Source organism: Tubulanus polymorphus, chromosome 7, assembly GCF_964204645.1.
Source record: "Tubulanus polymorphus chromosome 7, tnTubPoly1.2, whole genome shotgun sequence".
In the NCBI taxonomy this organism is placed as follows: domain Eukaryota; kingdom Metazoa; phylum Nemertea; class Palaeonemertea; order Tubulaniformes; family Tubulanidae; genus Tubulanus; species Tubulanus polymorphus.
In genome coordinates, this window is record NC_134031.1 from 19993766 (window position 1) to 20013853 (window position 20088).

Consider the following 20088-nt stretch of genomic DNA (forward strand, 5'->3'; position numbering starts at 1 on the left):
ATATATATATATATATATATATATATATATATGTATATATATATATATATATGTATATATAATTCTCATCGTTGTGAAATATTAATCGATGTTTAATTATTAATTGCTCGTTAAAAACTAACCACAGCCCTCACCGCAACACTTACAGATTATGGCCAAACACGGCGGCGACGGCAGCAATACCGGTGGCGCCACCACTAGCAAAACTAAATCGGCCACGCACGCCACTTTGAAACCGCCCTCGGAACAGCGCAGGCGAAATTCGTTGCCCCTGGCGATTCGTGAATGGTTTTTGAACAGCACGAACGAGCCGTCTGCAACGAAGAGTCTCGACCAACCTAAAGTTGGCAGCAGCCCGGACAGTTTTAGCTGCCTCGAGGCAAGTCACGTCATTGTGTTGGTTGCATGGTCTGTGATGACTCGTTTTTTTTTCCAATCATTTTTTGTTATTCTCTTCGTGTATTCAAGATTTATTTTTTCACTATTGACTAATCAAAGACCGACTTGACTACCCGGGTACCTGTATTATTTGAAGGTATTTAGCACTACTGTAGATCTCAATTCAGCCAACAAAATACTATCATCATCAGAAAAGTTTCAAGAGCCGTGATCACGTAGATTTTGCCCGGGTGCACTGATTGTTCACAGTTGTGCCAAATGACCCTTGATTGACATGGGCCAATTTTTAGCACTGTTCAAATTATTGCTTGTTGGTTGTGGAAGTGACTCACCTCACATGCCGCAGCATCATTTTTATAGCATTTGAGCGAGTGCTTTACACGTGAACGAGCTGTCTAATTAGGCAAGGGCTAAATATGACTCAGATCTGTACGTGATCGCGGCTTAGTTCATCTCTGATTAAACCATTTTTGGTGTCGGCTAATTTCTCTTCACTCGGCGTGAAAATCTACTCGTAAGCGGATATGCCAGGTAGTCAGGTCCGTAAAAAACCCTTCCCCGCTTGACGCTGAATCAAATTCCGTCGAATAGCTTCGTGTTGTGTTTCATTTCCTATTCTCTGTGCGTCGTTGGACAGGTAAGAATTTTTTATGTTTCAGACACCGAAGAATTTGTCATTACGCGAGACAACTCGGGTTCGGGTCGGAATTATTCGATATGTTCAGCTATCGCTCATATTTTTCTCTGAAACGTAAGATAAAAGACAGACGCTCGGAGAGAACACGGAGGATAAATCGATTAATCGGGCAGACGCTCGTTCATTCTCGAGTCCGTCTGCTAGTGTCCCTGAGAGCGCGCGCGATCAACAGATTTCATACATCATCGTTTTATTTGCTTCAATGCAGATGATGGGCTCTTAATTTAGCTTATTATATCATCTTTACATAAATTCAGTGACCCCGCATTAAACCGCCATCTGTCATCGGTAGCGCAGTCAGTTTTGTATCCTACGTGCAAATGATTCTTCCGACTTGCGGTTTGAGTCACCGATCATTGAAAACTCTGACTATGTTATGCAAAATTCTCTGAAATAAAGTGATAAAGAACTTCAACACCAGATGGCATGACGAGCACTCGGTCTTGTCAAAATTAGCTCATTTTTGATCAACTTTGTCAAATCATTACATATAAAAAATCACAGGAACCACCTAATATACATTGAATTAATTTTTCTTCTCAGTGATTGGTAAAGGTTCATCAACAATTGATTTGTATAACAGTTTCAGTAGAGATAAAAACTTATTACTGATTACATCAATACACCGCGGTGCGGTACTAGCAACTTCCATCACCGATTTATACACCGCACTGCAGTGTAGACGCACTGGTTAAGAGAAAAGTTTACCTAAAACTTTACTACTAACATCGCCTAGTGGATCCTTGCTTGCCATTTTAGTGGAATCTCTGATCACCACAGCAGCCTTGGCAGTTCCCTGTTGTAGTATTGTATTAGCATTTGTCCTTGACCTTAGAATAAGCTTATGTCCTCAGAGTTGAAAATATTTTCAATTTTTCGCCGTCACGTCTCTATTCAAGCGTTGTTGAACATTGAATGTATTTCTCAGTAGAAAATATCAGGTCAATAACAGCTTATACAAATATACACAAATATAATAACCTGATAGTCTTACAGTCATGTTTTAATCGACGAAAACAATTTAATCGTTTAGAATTATTCGTCATAAATTTTTGAGACTTCGAGTAGATCTGTCATCATAAATAGGTATTAATATTAACGCCTACCCTTTTCTATCTAATCTACTGATTAATTTCAGCTTTCTATTTTACTAGAAATTCCAACCCTAGATAAAGGTCGAATAGGTTATCCGTTGCAACGCAAATATTCAACTGTTTCGTTTCCTAATCCGTGGGCAAGGAATCTTATTTCTTCGGGATCAGTAATTCAAGAATGCCTCTCATAGAACTGTTTTGGATATTCAATCTCCCTATTGTAATAAAAGAATGAATTTGGAACGAAACGAAAAAATATTGAATAACTCAATATTTGCTGAGTGATTTTCATACGCACACAAACCAATAACCTATATTGAGAAAACCTCTTTGTAGTTGTGTATTCCAAGGCAATGTTTTATAGTTATGAGCAATCAGTTTTTATTCCGTGAAAAGTACGTTATACCGTTCCAGGTACTTCTTTACTACGCATAGTTAGTCTCACTCACGATGAAGTTTAGTATTTGTTAGCTCAGCTATTTCGAATTTATGACTCGTTTCCGATGAAAATTGTCAGCAAATATTTAATCTTCAAGCACTTAATTTATGGTTCAGCTTATCGTAACGTACGAGAACGAAGTCGCGCTGATTCGGAATGTTATTATCATTCGGATATTCCCTATAGACAGGTTAGCTCGAACGGACTCGAATTCGTCGTCGATCGACGAGATGAAAACCGACCAACATCGGAAAAGTTTCAGTTTAGAAAATCTCGGAATATTCACTAAAAAGAAATGTTACTATTTGAATGAAATGGTATTTGGACATAGCACCGTATTAGACAACCAAACATCTTGGATAAAGGTATAATCACCGATCCCTTCATGTTTGGATGAACTGCAAACCAATGGGATACTGGCAAAACTACTGAGGGAAGCGAGGATTCAGGGATATGAAACCGAAAAATCAAGTTTTAATTTCATTGGAAACAAACTGATTTTAACTACGAATAACCCGGTGTTTTGTGGCGCCATCTGGTGTTGCCAATATCCCGTTGTAGACATTTCATTTTCGTGAAATTTGGATTTTTTGGCATCGTGAGAATCGCGTTGGTAAATTGTTTATTGATCCGAAATAGCTTAGCATCGTTTTGTCTTAACTGCGGAGCATAATGAAACATTTAGAAAAATTGAGTTTATTTAAGACAGGTCTTTGATTCATGAGTTAAGACTCTTGTACACTGGTTGGATGAAGCAGGTGTCTATTACAGGTGTTTTAAAGTGTAAGGAAACAGGACAAATATTTTTCTTTTGGGTATTTTCTGCAAAAAATCTTGGAAGGACTACGGAAAAAAAGAAAGAATGTCTAATTGAAATTTTAATGATTGGAGAAACAAAGTTAGTAAATTAGATTGAAAATGAAGACAGAAATATGTTACCCTGGGCGGCAGATTTGTACTCCAAGCTCAACTCAATATTTCAACTGTTTTGATGTTTTCTCTCTAGTTTTGTAGTTTATTTTCGTTGCATGCTTGTATTCATATTTCTTTTTTAGAGTAATCGTAATTTTCCCGACGATCCATCATCGTCGTCGCGAAAATCCCGCTATTTCTGAGAATCGACGAGATTTTCATATCGTTTTTTTGTTGTCCGTCAATTTTTCCAGACTCATCAACGACCGAAGAAATCGGCGTCTGACGAACGAGATGAGAGACAACGAACGACGCAGAATCGCCTCAGTACGATATTCAACCCATTCGGGAAGGTCAGTTCATCCTGTTTCAATCTTAAGCCTAGCGCACATCGACACTGCGATTGGAGACAACTAGTTGCTACCGAACGATTACCCCGCGCACATCGAAATCTAGTTACAACCGGTCAGTTGCAGCAACTGCATGGCGCGTGTCGATCGTCGAGATCCAGAGCGCGCACATCGACGGATATGACTGCGATTGAGTACAACCAGTTGCTCAAAAGTAGAACATGGGCAACTGGCTGGAACTGGAGATAGATCGACGCTTACCAATCGTAAGCTCGCTCACATCGACACATTCAAGCAACTGATCGTATCCAGCCAGTTCCTCTCATGCGCCGAACACTGCCTTGCAACTAGTTGTCTCCAATCGCAGTGTCGATGTGCGCTAGGCTTAAGAGTCTCTTATAGATCTAGGTTAAGATTGAACTCATATAAGCTGCGTTCACAATAGCCACGATCTCATGGAGATGAATTGGCACGGTTCAAGTCAAATTTGGTCTGTGTCTAATTAGAAAGCGCATTCACATGTAAACCACTCAAGTGTGAAATGAAGCGAAGTTAGAGACTTTCTGCACCAGTCGCAATTCACACCCAATGATGTGACCTAAATCACTATGCTTGTGTGATCGCAGCATTTTGAAATTTGAAATTTAACGAATTAATCTACGTAAAAGAAAATTGAATTTGTCGTTTTTTCAGGAAAAGGAAGATGAAACTCGAGTTGAAACGCAAGCATTGTACGATCGACTTCAGTATTACGTCCACAACGGATTACCCACAATGCCTGAGTCGCACAAGTTACCGACTCAGTCGAGATTTGATATGACTGTTTTTACGTTAGAGGAACATTGGACAGAATTCGTTGCCAATCATGAGGTCGGTTTATTTTCATTTTTAAGTCCATGATAATCATCTCTGATGATTTAAGGCAGGTTTGAATTGGTCTCGACCGATTCCAGAATTCCCTTCTGGCGCGTTTGTTTTGACCAGAATATGCTTAACCGAATTGTGGAATACCTTAATCTGTAAACTCCTCAATCAATGCTATATCTAAACTGGAAGACCTTCGATCAAAAGCTCCCTCCCTGAACTGTGCATTAGTCGCTTTATTTCCGATGATAATAAAGAAAAAACTTTACATCAATAATTTAAAACTTGAAAATCTGTGGTCTTTCCTTAACTGAGTGTTCGGAGCTGTGACCTTATCATTGACCTTCAATAGTGGAATCATGTAAATTGTTGATTGTTTCCAGGAGTTACGGTCTAATTCAATTGAAGTGACAAATCCTCAATAGGAATCTAAACCCATAGAAGATTTTGAAGTTTCAACTATTATTATGGATCGAGATTTCTGACATCGTTGCCTTTATTCCAACATTTTCTTCTATGAAATGAAATATTCATCGAAGATTTTTGCGTCGAAAAACCTAGAAAATTACAGCAAAAATTCACCACGAGATACAACAAAAATTCACCACGAGATGCGAATAAACTTCTAAAATGACACCAGCTTACTTAATTATTCTTCACGCTCAAACAATTGAAACTGAACCTTCACTCATTAAACATGAATGACCACTTTGCGCGGTAATCGACGCGGTGTTGTCATCATTATCGGCATTCATAAACATTTCCTAATCATGCATTCTGCTCACGTTATTTTGGCAACCGATCAATACGAACGTTCTATCACCGACGCGATTTGTTTTCATTTCAAAAACTCGAAATCGATTATCAATAAAATTCATCTCATGTTCGTCGAGTGTTCGCCCGCCGTGGATCATCTCGATGAACTAGTTTTTTTTTCGCGATCTTTACGAGAGATTGAACCTGAGTTTGTGTAACCTTCGAAAAGTCGTTGATATTCGACCTTCAAACAGACGCCAGTTTTCATAAAACTCTCATTGAAATTTTCAGTCAAACGGCACACTATATCTCGGGGTTTAATCTGCGGGAGAATTTAGCGCCACGCTGTGGTTTCCGTTTTTATGGGAGTTTGTGATCTCTTATTGTCCTAAAGCCAGTTTTCTGATTCGGAAAATCCCTTCGAAGGCGTATTCTTTTCATGCGCTGCTGGATCGAAGTAATCGAAAAAATATTGAACTGCAGGCTACACCCTTCTCACAAAGAGTATAAGCTCAGTTCATTGACCTGTCGTGATATTTGGTGACGCATTTTTGCGTTAGTAATTGCATAGCTATTTTGTAATTGAATGAACCGTTCGTTCGTCGCAGGACTGAATCAATCAACGGATAGAGATTCAAGTGTGTGAATAATTCATCGAAATCTTGATGGATTTTCTATGTGTTGACAATCGATTGGAGTGCAGTAGAGGCTCAGTCCACCCCAGTCTGTCTGCCAGATCCAGCCTGTCGCTTGCTGGTTGATACCCGTTATCAGACAGTTCCAGCCTGTCAGCTGCTGGTTGAAACCTGTCATCAGCTAGCTCTAGTCTGTCTTCTGCTAGTTGCAATGTGTCATCAGCTAGTTCCAGCTTGTCATCTGCTGGTTGAAACCTGTCATCAGCTAGCTCCAGCCTGCCATCTGCGAGTTGCAGCCAGCTCTTGTCTGTCATCTGCTGGTTGAAACCTGTCGTCAGCTAGCTACAGCGTGTCATCTGCTGGTTGAAACCTGTCATCAGCTAGCTCCAGCCTGCCATCTGGGAGTTGCAGCCAGCTCTTGTCTGTCATCTGCTGGTTGAAATCTGGCGTCTGTCAGCTTCAGTCCACTGCCTGCTGATCCACAGCTGTCATTTCATTCAACTAGAAAATTCAGTTTTCAAGTCATCGTTATTCTTTTTCCTCAAAGATTGCTTTTATCGCTTTTCAGTCGTCGCTTCGAATTTTTACAATTCACGAAAGAAATGCATTTTTCATGTCACTGATGAAAATACGTTGTCGAGTTTTCACTCGAATCCTCGTCAGTGCTTTGAGCGTTTACCGACACCGTCCTGATTGAAGACCCAGGGGAATTTATTCATCCGAATTACAGCCCATCACTGGCAGGTCAAACTCATTCCTAAACTCTCGCCTGAAACTAAGCATTTGCTAAAATTGTCGTTGATGGTATTTTGATTCTCTGTCATATTTCTAATATCAGTATTGATCGGATGACTCGGATCATTCTAATATCTTACCCACTACAGAAAGTCAAACGCACAACCAGTTATTCGTACTTCAAGCCATCACCCGTTTATAGATGGTGAGCACCTCTAAAAAATACACCAACAAAAACATTATTAGACATTCTACATATATTATTTAACATTCACATTATTTGAATTTTCAGACTGTCTGGCATGTCTGGGAAGAACTATGAATTGCCCATACTTTTCCACCACTTCGAAGTTATGGACTTGAATATCTGGAAACTGCAATTATGATTTTCATATGTTTTACAGGATCTGGATAAGAGGCAAAGGAACCAACAGGAGGCTATTTGGGAATTATTGAAAAGTGAACTAATCTATATCAGAGGAATTAAAGTCATATTGGATGTGAGTATGAAGAGAAAGCTACCATCATTTGTATAAAGAGTTAGCGTTAAAAATCCCTTTCATAATAATCCCCCAAGTTTTGAACTGCACTGTCCAAATATATTACACTAAAATAAGATATATTTCAAATAAAAAGTTGATTATTTCTAATAATTCATCGCACAGTGAAATATACCACAAGTTAAAAAGGGTTTATAGATATTGCAAGAAAATAGTTGATTAATCCTAACAATTTATCTAATTCTAACTCTTCACGAAAAATTTCATTGCACAGTTCAAATATATTGTAGTTTTATTGCAAAATGATAGAATTGCTGAAATATCCTGCTTTTCAAATGTTTTTGAAAAATCACCGAGTGGGGATTTTTACCTACAACTAATCAGCATTTCTGATATCTTGGAAAATTCTGGCAAACTTGAAAACAGCTTCGCCGATCTGTTTGTCACTTTCATGGCACACCTAAGGTCAAAACATCATCTTCACAAGGTTAAATATAAGACTTGTTGACGATATAAACATACAATATACAAGCCACCTGTATCACATCCACACCTTTACTTTCAATTCATTGCAACCTTTGATGAGGTATATTCATTCGTATCTTGAACATTTCACCCTTACTTTCTTTCAAAAATGAATCCTTTTCATTATCTCTATCGACGATATCGTAAACGATTGAAGTGCCTGGCATTGTTATTGTTTCTTGGCGCTCGCCCGTAACTTTCTCAATGAATCATTATATCTGTCAATGTTTTTAGAATGTCACGAGCAGCTCTGGGGGGAAACATACAAGGCACCGAGATGATTGTCTTTTTCTTTGTCACGCGTGAATAAGTAGCTATTGCACAGAAAATACGAAGTTACCTTGAAAACATCTTAACCCTTTCAGAGCAATACCTGGAAGTGCTGGAGATAATTTGATGATTTTTAAGAATTTTACCATAGTGTGTTGAATAACGGGCATAGCTGTAGTGCATCATTAGTTACTAATATTTCACCATGTTTGACAGGAGCTGCCATTTTTCAATAGAGATAAAACTAATTATTGATAATATCGATACATAGCAATGCGGTGTTCTGGCAAAGTCTTATCACGGATTTATAAGATGCACTGAAAGGGTTAATCTTTACACTAGGTTCAGTTGCACATTTGAGACTTCGTACAGATGGTGGTTGAGCCTTTATTGACCAGAAGTGACTCAAGTACATCTAAAAAATTCTTAGAAGTCTCTCACAAAATGGTGAAAAAATCAAAGCTGGCAGAGTAACAGCAAATGGCGGCCTTGTGGTGATCTGGTTGAGTAGACTTATCTTCATTGTTTTAATCTAAAATCCATTCCGAAAGAACACAAAGAAGATTGACCGAGCAGAAAGTTTAAACTTGTAAAAGGGCCTAATCCTTCGGGTAGACTGTGACAAAATACGATCATGACCTGTTGGCGAACTCTTTAATCTTACCTTCATCAAAGTCACATTATCTGTTCTTTGTTAGATGATATCCATATCTTTGATAGCATTTTGAGTAACAGTGATTAGAAGCTCTCAAACCCCATGAAAATTTGAGTCAAGATTTTTTCGAATTTTGAATGAAAAGTAATTCATGCTCAAATGATTTATTCAGGTACCCGCGCACTTCATATTTATGTGCCAATTTTCTTGAAATAGAACTACCCCGTGGCACGGGCCTAATAACCTAGCCAATCAAAACCTGCAAAACAAATAAGCAACAGGGACAGACTTCGCGTTTCAAAATTTGTTCTTTATTCAACACATGTTTGAATATTTTTCAGATTTTCCTATGTTGCCTACTCGACTTGCAAGCGCAGAAAATCTTGACCGAGGTTAGTTATGAATAAATGAAATAATCGTTTCATCGAGATGCCTTCGGTCTTACATTTTGAAATTTTGAAATTTTTGTTTTTCTAATCACAGGTCGACACGGAGAAACTGTTCAGTAATATAACCGAGATAATCGATGTAAATTATGGATTCTGGGAGGATCACATGGTGCTGTGCGTTCAGCGAGCTCGAGAAACCAACTCACTTTTACGACCTATTCATATGAAAAATGGCTTTTTAAGGGTAGGTTTTCGATATTCCGCGATAACTTTATCAGGGTGGACCTGGAAAACTCAAGGCAGACTCTGGGAATTTGACAAATTTGGCCAAATACCTGGAAAACTGGGATAATGCTATTGACCACACATTCCTTTATCAATACTTGATTCAACGAGAAATTTTTCTGATTCTATAACATGAAAAATCAGGGAATTTGTAAATTGGCAGAAAGTGGCCACTCTGTAATAGAATTGTGTGTTGTAACATGGAAAACTCAGTGAATTTGTAGGTGGGTTTAAAATGGGCTCAGTTTTCAGTCGTTGAATACCGGTAAATGTGGTATAACGGTTTCGAGAATTCGAGCCTCTGATGACACTGAGCACGTCTGTAAGAGCATTAACGTTTTCATGCTCGCGGCTAGTTTAATTTACAAGAACAAAAAAAAATTTCAATTCATCGACCAGCTGGATATTTCCCGTCATAGTTGAAAGTTTTAGTAGCCTTAAAAGAAGCTTTCTCCGGCGCGGTTTCCGACAATTTCGACTGTGTCCCTCAACGTAGCCAGCTTACTCATCGATTAATTGATGAGTAGTGACTGGTTTTTGCAATTTCCTTGATGTACCGCGGTGCGTAATGCTTCGCTGAGCTAAATGAATAGATTGCTTGTCTCTGTGCGACCTGGCTGTTAGTCGATTGTGCGACCATTGTGTGACGCTCGACTGACACTTTATCTAATTAAGAAAAACACGTTCGATCATCGTCGATAGTACCCTCATCAGAACCCTCGATAGAACCCTCATCAGAACCCTTGTCAGAACCCTCGATAGATCTCTCATCAAAACCCTCGATAGAACCCTCATCAGAACCCTCGATAGAACCCTCATCAGAACCCTCGATAGAACCCTCATCAGAACCCTCGTTAGAAAATTGGATTTCATGTGATGTCGAACTTGAAAATTTACCACATGGTCATAATCTGACCTCGATGCTCAACCTTGAACTTGATCACTATCACATTGCACAAGGATACTCGCCTGTGGGAAATCGGGAAAAATCTAGATTTGATGAATTGGAAATTTGATAATTTAATAATGCCTGAAAACGCCAGTGAATTCGGAAATTTTATTGACTACACGTTCATATAATCTTTACATGATTCAAAATGAATGAATTTTAATGTTTTGAGCCTAGAGATTTCTCAATTCACTTGCTGCAGATTCACTCAGGGAAATTTGTGTGACAACACAGAAAAATCATGGAGGATTTGTAAATGGCGGAAACTAGCCACCCTGGGTGGTGACCCTGACCTTGAATGAAGCGAGTCTTTCACACTCCCTAGAATCTGATCACATGATTGGAATGAAACAAATGTGTTTTGACACATCCGGCACTCCCAGTAGAGACAACACCTATTATCTATCAGAGGCAATTTCCAGTCTAGGTTCATCGGGTTCACTATATTCAGGCTTTACAAATCAAACAGGGATTCGGCACTGCCAGCTAGCGTTCTGTTACGACAAATGCTATTAACCTTTCCATTTGCATTACCAGCTACGTTTGCATTCGGGCCGAAAAATATTCCACGCGCATCAGTAATTGTGTACAAATAACGTGTACGGATTCGGGTGGCGATTACACGCTGAAAACAAATAAACCGTAAAGGTATTCTGTTCTCCGTCTGACAGCGAGTAGAAATCCGTTTCCGTGACAATCATCTAGATAGCCCGTAGTTCGAGGGGTATTTGTAATTTACGCAGGCAGCACGCGATGGTTTTCTATTATTTTAGCTGCTTAGTTCGGTTAAAGCAACCAGATTTAACTTGTCAATACGCGAGGGCTAAAACTGTATAAGCCGATATTCCTCCCTAAATTAAATAGGTGTTTTTTTTTGGTTCAGTTTTTTGACACGAACGCTTGGTATAAATAGATCCAGGGGCCAATCGCTCAGAACCTTTCTTAAGACAGGGCCCAAGTGCATAGTCGTGATTTTAAAGTCTAAAAGTGGTCTTAAATCATAAGTCAATGATTTATCAATGATATATATATTTTTATGGATTTTAGTGTGAATAAATTATTATCATTAAGGTCGTTCTTTACTTCTAAGATTGGATGTAGAACTGGAATGGTCTAAGACCAGTTCAAATGTAAGTTTTGACTTTGCAATTGACCCCTGACATAGTGATGCCTTTTAACAATGGTGTTCATCAGATGGGAAACTGATAAAAAACTTTTGAGCAACTGACTGCTGTTCACTTGGATGCTTGGATAGAGGAGAAACACATCACGATCCAAGATACGAGGAAATAATAATTGAAATTTTTTTTCTGAATTTTCAGTTTAATGAATTGTTTGAGCCGTACGTGAAATACTGCATCGATCAAGAAGCGTCTGTGATTTATCTGCGCGAATTGTGTCGCGATAACGAAGTCTTCAAAGCGTTCGTCAGCGTAAGTATAAAATGAGATCCGTCGTCTCAATTTTCTTGCCTCGAAAACGTTTAACGTCGTGAGACGGTCTTCGGCGCGCCCAAAAAAATCGAATGTATATTCCGTGCGGCAATCAATGGCAAATCCGTGATTGAAGATGATCGTCGCGTTGTCTGTCATGAATTGATAGTCATATTGATTCACATCGTTTGAGATTTTCTCTATTTCCGCACCATTCTGCTGCTGTCTAACTGCTGTCCGTCTGTCTGTCTTAGGGATTTATTTATACAACGTCCGCGATAGCATTTCTCTCTTTTCCGGAGGAATCTTTTGAGAATACGACGACACCAGCTGTACAGAACCAGTCGTGTTGAGCAATTGACTATTAATGGTCGAGTTTTATCTCACACGGAAATTATTACTTTATTCTGATGCCTCTGAGGAGCATTTGGACGAGAATTGAGAGCATCTAAGATCGGGATTCCCGATCAAGTCTTGCTCAGTACTGTCATGTTAACTCTTGCAGTGCGTCTACACCGCAGTGCAGTGTATTAATCAGCGATAGAGTTTGCTAGTACTCCGTATTGCGGTGTAGTGATGATTTTAGTAAAACTGTACAGAACCAGTCGTGTTGAGCAATTGACTATTAATGGTCGAGTTTTATCTCACACGGAAATTATTACTTTATTCTGATGCCTCTGAGGAGCATTTGGACGAGAATTGAGAGCATCTAAGATCGGGATTCCCGATCAAGTCTTGCTCAGTACTGTCATGTTAACTCGTGCAGTGCGTCTACACCGCAGTGCAGTGTATTAATCAGCGATAGAGTTTGCTAGTACTCCGTATTGCGGTGTAGTGATGATTTTAGTAAAACGTTTTTATCTCAATTGAAAGATAGCAGTATCTGCCAAACATAGTGAAATCTTAGTAACAAACGATACACCCTGCACTATTGCTTGTCATTCAACCCACTGGGGTGAAATGTTTTTAGATTCTAAAGCCTAGCGCACATCGACACTGCGATTGGAGACAACTAGTTGCAAGGCAGTTTTCGGCGCATGAGAGGAACTGGCTGGATACGATCAGTTGCTTGAATGTGTCGATGTGAGCGAGCTTACGATTGGTAAGCGTCGATCTATCTCCAGTTCCACCCAGTTGCCCATGTTCTACTTTTGAGCAACTGGTTGTACTCAATCGCAGTCATATCCGTCGATGTGCGCGCTCTGGATCTCGACGATCGACACGCGCCATGCAGTTGCTGCAACTGACCGGTTGTAACTAGATTTCGATGTGCGCGGGGTAATCGTTCGGTAGCAACTAGTTGTCTCCAATCGCAGTGTCGATGTGCGCTAGGCTTAAGATTTTCTCCAGCACTTTGCAGTATTAATTACTCAGAGATAAAACGATTGAACGTTAAATATTCATATCGTATTTTTACGCTACAGTGGGCCGAACATCAGAAGCAATGCAAACGTCTGAAACTACAAGATCTACTAGTGAAGCCTATGCAACGTATTACCAAGTATTCGTTATTACTGAACGCAATATTGAAGAAAACGTTAGACGTCGATGACAGGGACGACCTCCAAGACATGGTACGATTAACAGTCTGCTCTTATCACTGCCATATTAGAGATTCAGTTTAGATATTCCTGGGGTTTCAAGTTTATCTGAAGATTGCATTATTTATAGGGTTAATTTTGGTTCCTGCTTTGTAGGTAGGCATAGAATGTTTGCTACTTTTTTTCGTGCAAACAATGGTTTCCCATTGAGGTTGCCTCTTTTTCAAAGATAGAAGTCTTCACTAACACTGAGGGTGGAACCCCACACGAGAAATTGCCTTCATTTACCGATGAACCTCAGCCTGTGAATATTCCTACATCGTCCACCCCTGGCACCGCAATTACTGCTCGGATGAAATGCGATAATTGTCTATTGTTTTTCAGATTCAGGTCGTTGATCGTTTTGTCGGCCACATCAACTCAACATTACGTACTCAACACGAGAAAGATCGTCTGCAAGCGATTATTGATCGAATCGAATCGTACGATGTCGTCGAAACTCTCAACGAAGAATGCAATAAAGTATGTCGTCTACGTATAGGTGGCGCTAAAATCTGTCTAGGGTCGATCGTGTAATAGTAGAATAGCCACACTCAAACATGGAGAATAAATGATATGATAAAAATCAACTATATACAGAATTAAACGTTTTGAAACTAAGAATTTATTTGATCAAAAATTAAAATGAGACGTGGTTTCGAACTCTTACTAGAGATCATCAGGTTTAATTTTTGATTCAATAAATTCTTAGGGCCAGTTTTATAGACTGGTATTATTACCTTTAACCCGTGGGCTAACTCAATTCATTATCAATGGAGTTAACCCCCGTGTTAAAGGTAATACCAGTCTATAAAACTGGGCCCTGGTTTTAACATATCTGTATATAGAGGGTTTATATCTACGTAATATTCTAATCAATTCATAGATTTTTTGTCAAACCCTTGAGTACATCAGTACTTTCGAATTCATAGAAATCATTGTCGTTTCTTAATTCCGTTTCATAGTGACACGTCAACACTTCACTTTGATTTGATGTTTTTATTTTTTCATTTTATAGATTTTATCTGAATACAACCATTTAGACCTGCTCGGACCGATGCCGTTTTGTCTGCCGCAACAACCTCGTCACCTGATGTGCGAAGGCTCTCTTCGATTCAAAGATGGCATCTCGAAGGTAACAAGAACAAAATAGATACAAACACGGATAAAAGTCGATCCATTTAAGAGGGGTGGGAATTTGACGCGTGTCGGATCAGTTTGGCAGATGCTGATTTACCTCCTAGTGTCGTGTGTTTTGCTGGATAATTCTTGTGAAAGATGACTATTTGATTATGTAGCCTTGTTCCAACAGATTAGGACAGATGAGACATACCCGGTAGATTTTGCCTAAATTCATGTAAATATTGCATATTTAAATGAATCGAAATTGCGTAAGCGGTATAATATCTAAACATGTTGTTTGTGTACGTAGCTTCGGGCTGTTGATAATCAATTTTTTTTCGCCGTGTCCTCTTTTAATCACGTAACGTTGCTTACCGTGTGATGTTTTTAATTAAGTTCTGAACGCCGTGCAGCGTTTTTCTGCCTCCTCGGCGCTCGATCGAGTGACAAAAATCAATTAATTGCTTCAAATTAGATCCAGGTAATCAGCCATTATTCGTACTACGTAGGATGACAGTTTAGTGTCGAATTCTGGTCTCGAAATACAGGCAATGTCGTTTAGTGTCCACTGGAAAAATGTCAAATTGCTAATCAGTGATAGTCAGAGCATTTCTTAACAGTACATCTGCTGCACAGTTTAAAGGGTTTTGAATCAGAGAAATGTTTCGAAGCTTATAATGGTTAACTTATGAGAGTAAATTAAGCCAAACATTTTGAGTTAGCTTTCTAGTAACCTACGCCAGTTTTATAGTCTGGTATTATCTTTAGCTCTGAGGCTAGCTCAATTCATTTGAGTTTACGTTAACACCAGTCTATAAAACCAGCTCCTGGTCTTCAAATGTACATTTTTCATGTTTCAATCACATGAATTTGTATTTCATATTGTATTTTGTAGTCGGTCGATGCTTATTGTTTTCTGTTCACCGACATGTTGTTGATCACAAAACCGAGTAAAAGGGGTGACAAAATGAAGGTGATTAAACCTCCTGTTCGCGTTGATCGCGCTCTCATACACGAACTCAAAGATGGAGGTAAGCTACTTTATTTCTGAGCTGTCTTAATAGCGAGCTTTACAAACAATTCCTCAAATCATTTGAACATGTTTCGGTATTTATTTTCAGGTGGATTTTTGGTAATATGTGTCAGTGAATACAAGGTCGCTATCGCCGCGTACACATTCCAGGGCCAGGGAGATCAGTCGAAAATCTGGCTTGAGAAAATCAAAAAGGCTCAGGTTGGTGACCTGTGAAATAGTGAAGAATTGACAGTAGACTGCGCTTGCCATACAACCGACTGCCTTAGATTATTGTGGTTTAATTTTGTTGTCTGCCTTATTTAATACATGGAGATTAGCAGCCTGGTCCTCCACGTGCTCCATCTATCAATTTCATAACTGGCGGCAAGCGCAGTCTATCGTAGATTATATTTCTACTTGAAAATCGCGGTTCAGTTTCTGGTCTTGATGTTTGTTTGTCGTTAATGAAAGATTTTCAATTGTTTCAGACTCTGTATGCGGAAGCTCGTGAAGCCGCTCAAAACGACGGCGAACTGGAAATCATTTACGATCCCGACGACGATACGCTGTCTTACACGACGGCTTCGCTGCTTGGCCCACCGTCGAGTCTTAAACCGAGTATCAGTCACGAGAATCTATCGCTGCGACGTAACTCCAGTTCGGAGTCCGATTTCGGACAGTTTTATAATATTTCTCGCGCTCGCAGCACGGAGTGTATCTACGGACAGAGACACGCGACGACCGGTGGCAGCGGTAGCGATGACGGCGGCGGTAAGGGCGATCGACGTACCGATAGCTTACCCCCGAAATCGCACATATTCAATCAAACGATTTCGGACGACGAATTAGAAACGCGAAGTCTCGACGGATACAACATCAATCAGCGAGCGACGAGTCCGAAATCACACCGCGCTCGAATACGCTCGGCTACTTACACGCTGCACGTCGACAGCGACGGAAACGTTCAAGCCGTTCCTAAACGAGATTCCGAGGAGAGTAACGGTTCCTCGGGCGGCGTACTAGCGCCACCTGAAGTCAGTATTACCGGCTGTAGTCCGCCTACCTCTCCGTCGCCAGTCCGTCGCCGCATATTAACTATGCAAAATCGTAAAAGCGCTCACAAACCGATCAAAGTGAACGTTAATCGTTCGGACTCGATTTCGAGCAGCGGCACGAACTCACCAACCGGTTATAACAATAATAACAACCATCGACAGTCGAGCAGTCAGTCGCCGAATGCTTCTGATAATCCCGAGCTCGAAAACGTGTTCTTTCCGAGTTCGGAAGAGACAAATCCACGCGGTAATAAACAACAATCGCATCGACGTTTAAGAGATAAACGTTATCACACGGCCGATAGCATCGAACACTTGCACAAAATGAAAGACCGCGACAGCGCCATTCACAAACGCCTGTCGTGGAATCTGGGTAACACTACTTGTAGTAAGGATACGGGACGACAAACTAAATCAGCGGATAATTCGGTGGATAAAGCGATGAGCACGGACTCGCTGAGGAGTTTCGTAAGTTCGAGCGGAGTTAGTTCATCGGGTAGTTTACACCAGAATCCGGAATATGATGTAACGACGCAAGTGATGACCGGTGATTCGAAACCGGAGATTTACTCGAGTCAGTCGTGTATAATGGTTAATCCGGCGGCTGGTAGCGGTAATACGTTGTTGAATTCGCGAGGTCAACCGGTCGTAGAAATCAAATTCAAAGTTTCGAACAGTGACGTTAATAATTCAAACGACGGCCGCCATGAACGCGCGAATTCTGAGATCATTCAAACCCAGCAGACGTCGTTGGATCCGTCTGCTTCGATCCACGAGCGAGCTCACTCAACCAGTTCGCTTCACACGGGCAGTTTAGACTCCGTTACCGAGAAACATTTACGCCCGTGCAGTGCCGATCTGCATCGCGTGAAACCGGTGATCTCTGCGGCGGACGACGCCAACCAGTCGTCCGTCAAGTCGAGGTCGTTGTCCGATTTAAATCAAACCGTCGGTAAAAGTAAAATGCAGGACGGTATCGTGTCCATCGAAATACCGACTAGTCCGAAACGACAGTATCAAAAACTGACGAAATCGCAGATGATGCGTTTGAAAAAAGAAATACTGCTAGCAGACACAAATTCAGAAGCTTCGTACGTATATTTATCTCTCTTGAAAAAAATACTCGTTGATTTAACAGGGTTCTAACAGATATTTCCCTTATATTTCAAATTCCATGACTTTTCCTTGACTTTCAACAAGGGAAGAGGCGAAATTCTCTGATTTTCCCTACATGGAAAAATGATCATGTCCATTTTCTGTATCATCCTTGGAATAATTAGCACTAATTGATTGATGGATGTTGGTTGAAATCACCGTCGGTAATTGATGACGGTTTAGGCATCCGGTAACTTTGATGGAAATGAACTTTCATTCTGCTCACAAATGATAGATCAATTTCGAACAGCACTACTTTTCTAACATAGAAATTAGTTTGAACTGTTTCATTTATCGTGAGAGTTGAATCAAAAGAAAATTTTGTTGACTTGATCCCGAGTCAAGACCTGGGTCCGAAAATGGGCTTTACAGAATCAAAACGAATTAAGGCTGATCTTATGTTGAGTATTTAAATTTTGAACCCATTTCAGTTCTGATGTCCGATAGGCTCAAAATTATGCTTTTGATTTATTTTGTAGGGAGGTGTGAGTATGAACTGAAAGGCTGGTAGTATTTACTGAAGACTCTAACCACGGTATTACACTGATACAGATGAGTTTATAATCAAGATGCTTGCAGTTGAGTCTCTTCACGTGTGGGAAAAAATGCAACAAAACATTTACCGATAAATATGCAAAAAGACCTTTTTACTTTTGAATGCATAAAATCATTTTTCAGTCCATCTTTTCAAATACACCCATATCAAAATGACCATGATAATATTAATATTGATAGTTATTCCATCGTCAATTAAAGAGAATACAAAATTACAAATGGAATGCACAGAATTGGTAAATTGATGATACGGGCCAGAAAATGATATCAAATTGTTGGATAGTAAGGAATTTACAAACTGCAGTCAATATAAACGATCCTAGACTTGTAATATTTAAGGTAAAATGTAACCACACGAAGATATTTGGACAGTCCTACATTTCCAAGTATTTAACTCAAGACTTAAACAGAAGCTGAAACTGGATACCGGTCATTTTTGCCAATTCATTGAGTTTTAAGGTTTTCTCCATTTCTCTGACAATCATTGTAAACTAATAACAACCAAAGGCAAGTATTTATTTGTTTATACGAAACAAACAACTAATTGAAGTGTAGTTAAATTTATCAATTCAATATCTAGTCATTTTACTGTCCGGCCACCATGTGATGTATGTAAATATTAGTGTTTATTTAAGTGCGATGTATAAACTATTGTGATTTGTAGAACTTTATCTGTTGGCTGTAAACTTCACGTGTGAATATTGACCTCTATGCATTATCACGAAAATAACTAGATGGTTCTGTAAATTTCAATCAACTTTGTAGAAAGCTTCTTTGTAGAAACCTGTGCTGGTTATGGAGAAAGTTGTTAGAAGTTCGGCAATATTTTATTATCCAAATCTATTTTGAATTTCTTGTAACATGTTTCATTTTGAATCGGAGCTAGTTTCTCTTTTGTTATTATTTTGAAGGTGCATATTACTAATTATAGTCTTCTTTCTTGTTATTACCCATCCAACCTTTTGCCCCTGTGATAAATTATCAAGAAAGTTTGTTTTCCTACAGTTTTTTCCTCGTATTACTAACTGACAAAAAGCGAAATATCCAAGTTGAATGTAAGATACAGATTTTACCCGAAGAAAACATTTTTGTAAATAGAGCTGTTTGTTATATATGTATAAATATAATTGCTGAAATTGCAAAATAAAGATCAAATTTGACCCTAAGTGGAAGAAAATAGTGGTCTTTGTGCCTTTGATTTGAAAAGGGATTCAGCATCAGTTTCATGACCTGAGAGAATCTATCTCAGTTTGGTTTGTAGGTCGCGATAAGATACAGCAAGTGTCCGACATGTGGATTGTGTTCATTAACTGTGGAGAGCACTGCAAGATGGCGGAAACTTTCTTTTGAAAAAAAATTCGCTTCCAAGACGACTTTGTGTCAATTTCCACAATGCACATGAAGAATTCCAGTAAGAATTGGGATTCAATTACGTATGTGTTGATGTAGTGCCACAAAGCTCAACTGTCGATGTTACAACTTATAACCTTAATCCTCTGGACCCTATATAAACGAATTGAGAGTTTGGGTAACTACCTGCAAGTGACCCCGATAGCTGCAGTGGTAGAGCAATCGCCCGGCGATCGAGAGATCCATGGTTCAAGTCCCAGGTTGGCAGATTTTCACTTGTCCGCTAAGGCTGCCATTTTGTTTTTACCCTTTTGTGAATGTTTTCGACATTACTGCAAGTTGCTGAGAACCCCTTGTTTATCATCCATG

General features: G+C 39.5%; 1 protein-coding gene across 4 annotated transcripts in view; it reads left to right on the plus strand.

Annotated features, from left to right (window-relative positions):
* The window catches only part of LOC141908875 (uncharacterized), a 76138-nt gene extending 56612 nt beyond the window's left edge, over positions 1–19526 (plus strand). For 3 of the 4 annotated variants that reach the window (XM_074799133.1, XM_074799135.1, XM_074799136.1), the window contains 14 exons: positions 149–379; positions 3796–3894; positions 4585–4761; positions 7286–7381; positions 9173–9223; positions 9315–9464; positions 11777–11887; positions 13312–13461; positions 13813–13950; positions 14486–14602; positions 15485–15620; positions 15711–15823; positions 16093–17750; positions 18294–19526. In XM_074799133.1, coding sequence (XP_074655234.1) covers positions 149–379; positions 3796–3894; positions 4585–4761; positions 7286–7381; positions 9173–9223; positions 9315–9464; positions 11777–11887; positions 13312–13461; positions 13813–13950; positions 14486–14602; positions 15485–15620; positions 15711–15823; positions 16093–17750; positions 18294–18303 — 3237 coding nt within the window. In that variant the 3' untranslated portion in view covers positions 18304–19526. The remainder of the gene's footprint in view (positions 1–148; positions 380–3795; positions 3895–4584; positions 4762–7285; positions 7382–9172; positions 9224–9314; positions 9465–11776; positions 11888–13311; positions 13462–13812; positions 13951–14485; positions 14603–15484; positions 15621–15710; positions 15824–16092; positions 17751–18293) is intronic. The other variant, XM_074799134.1, reaches the window with a different exon arrangement.
* The last annotated feature ends 562 nt before the right edge of the window (positions 19527–20088 follow it).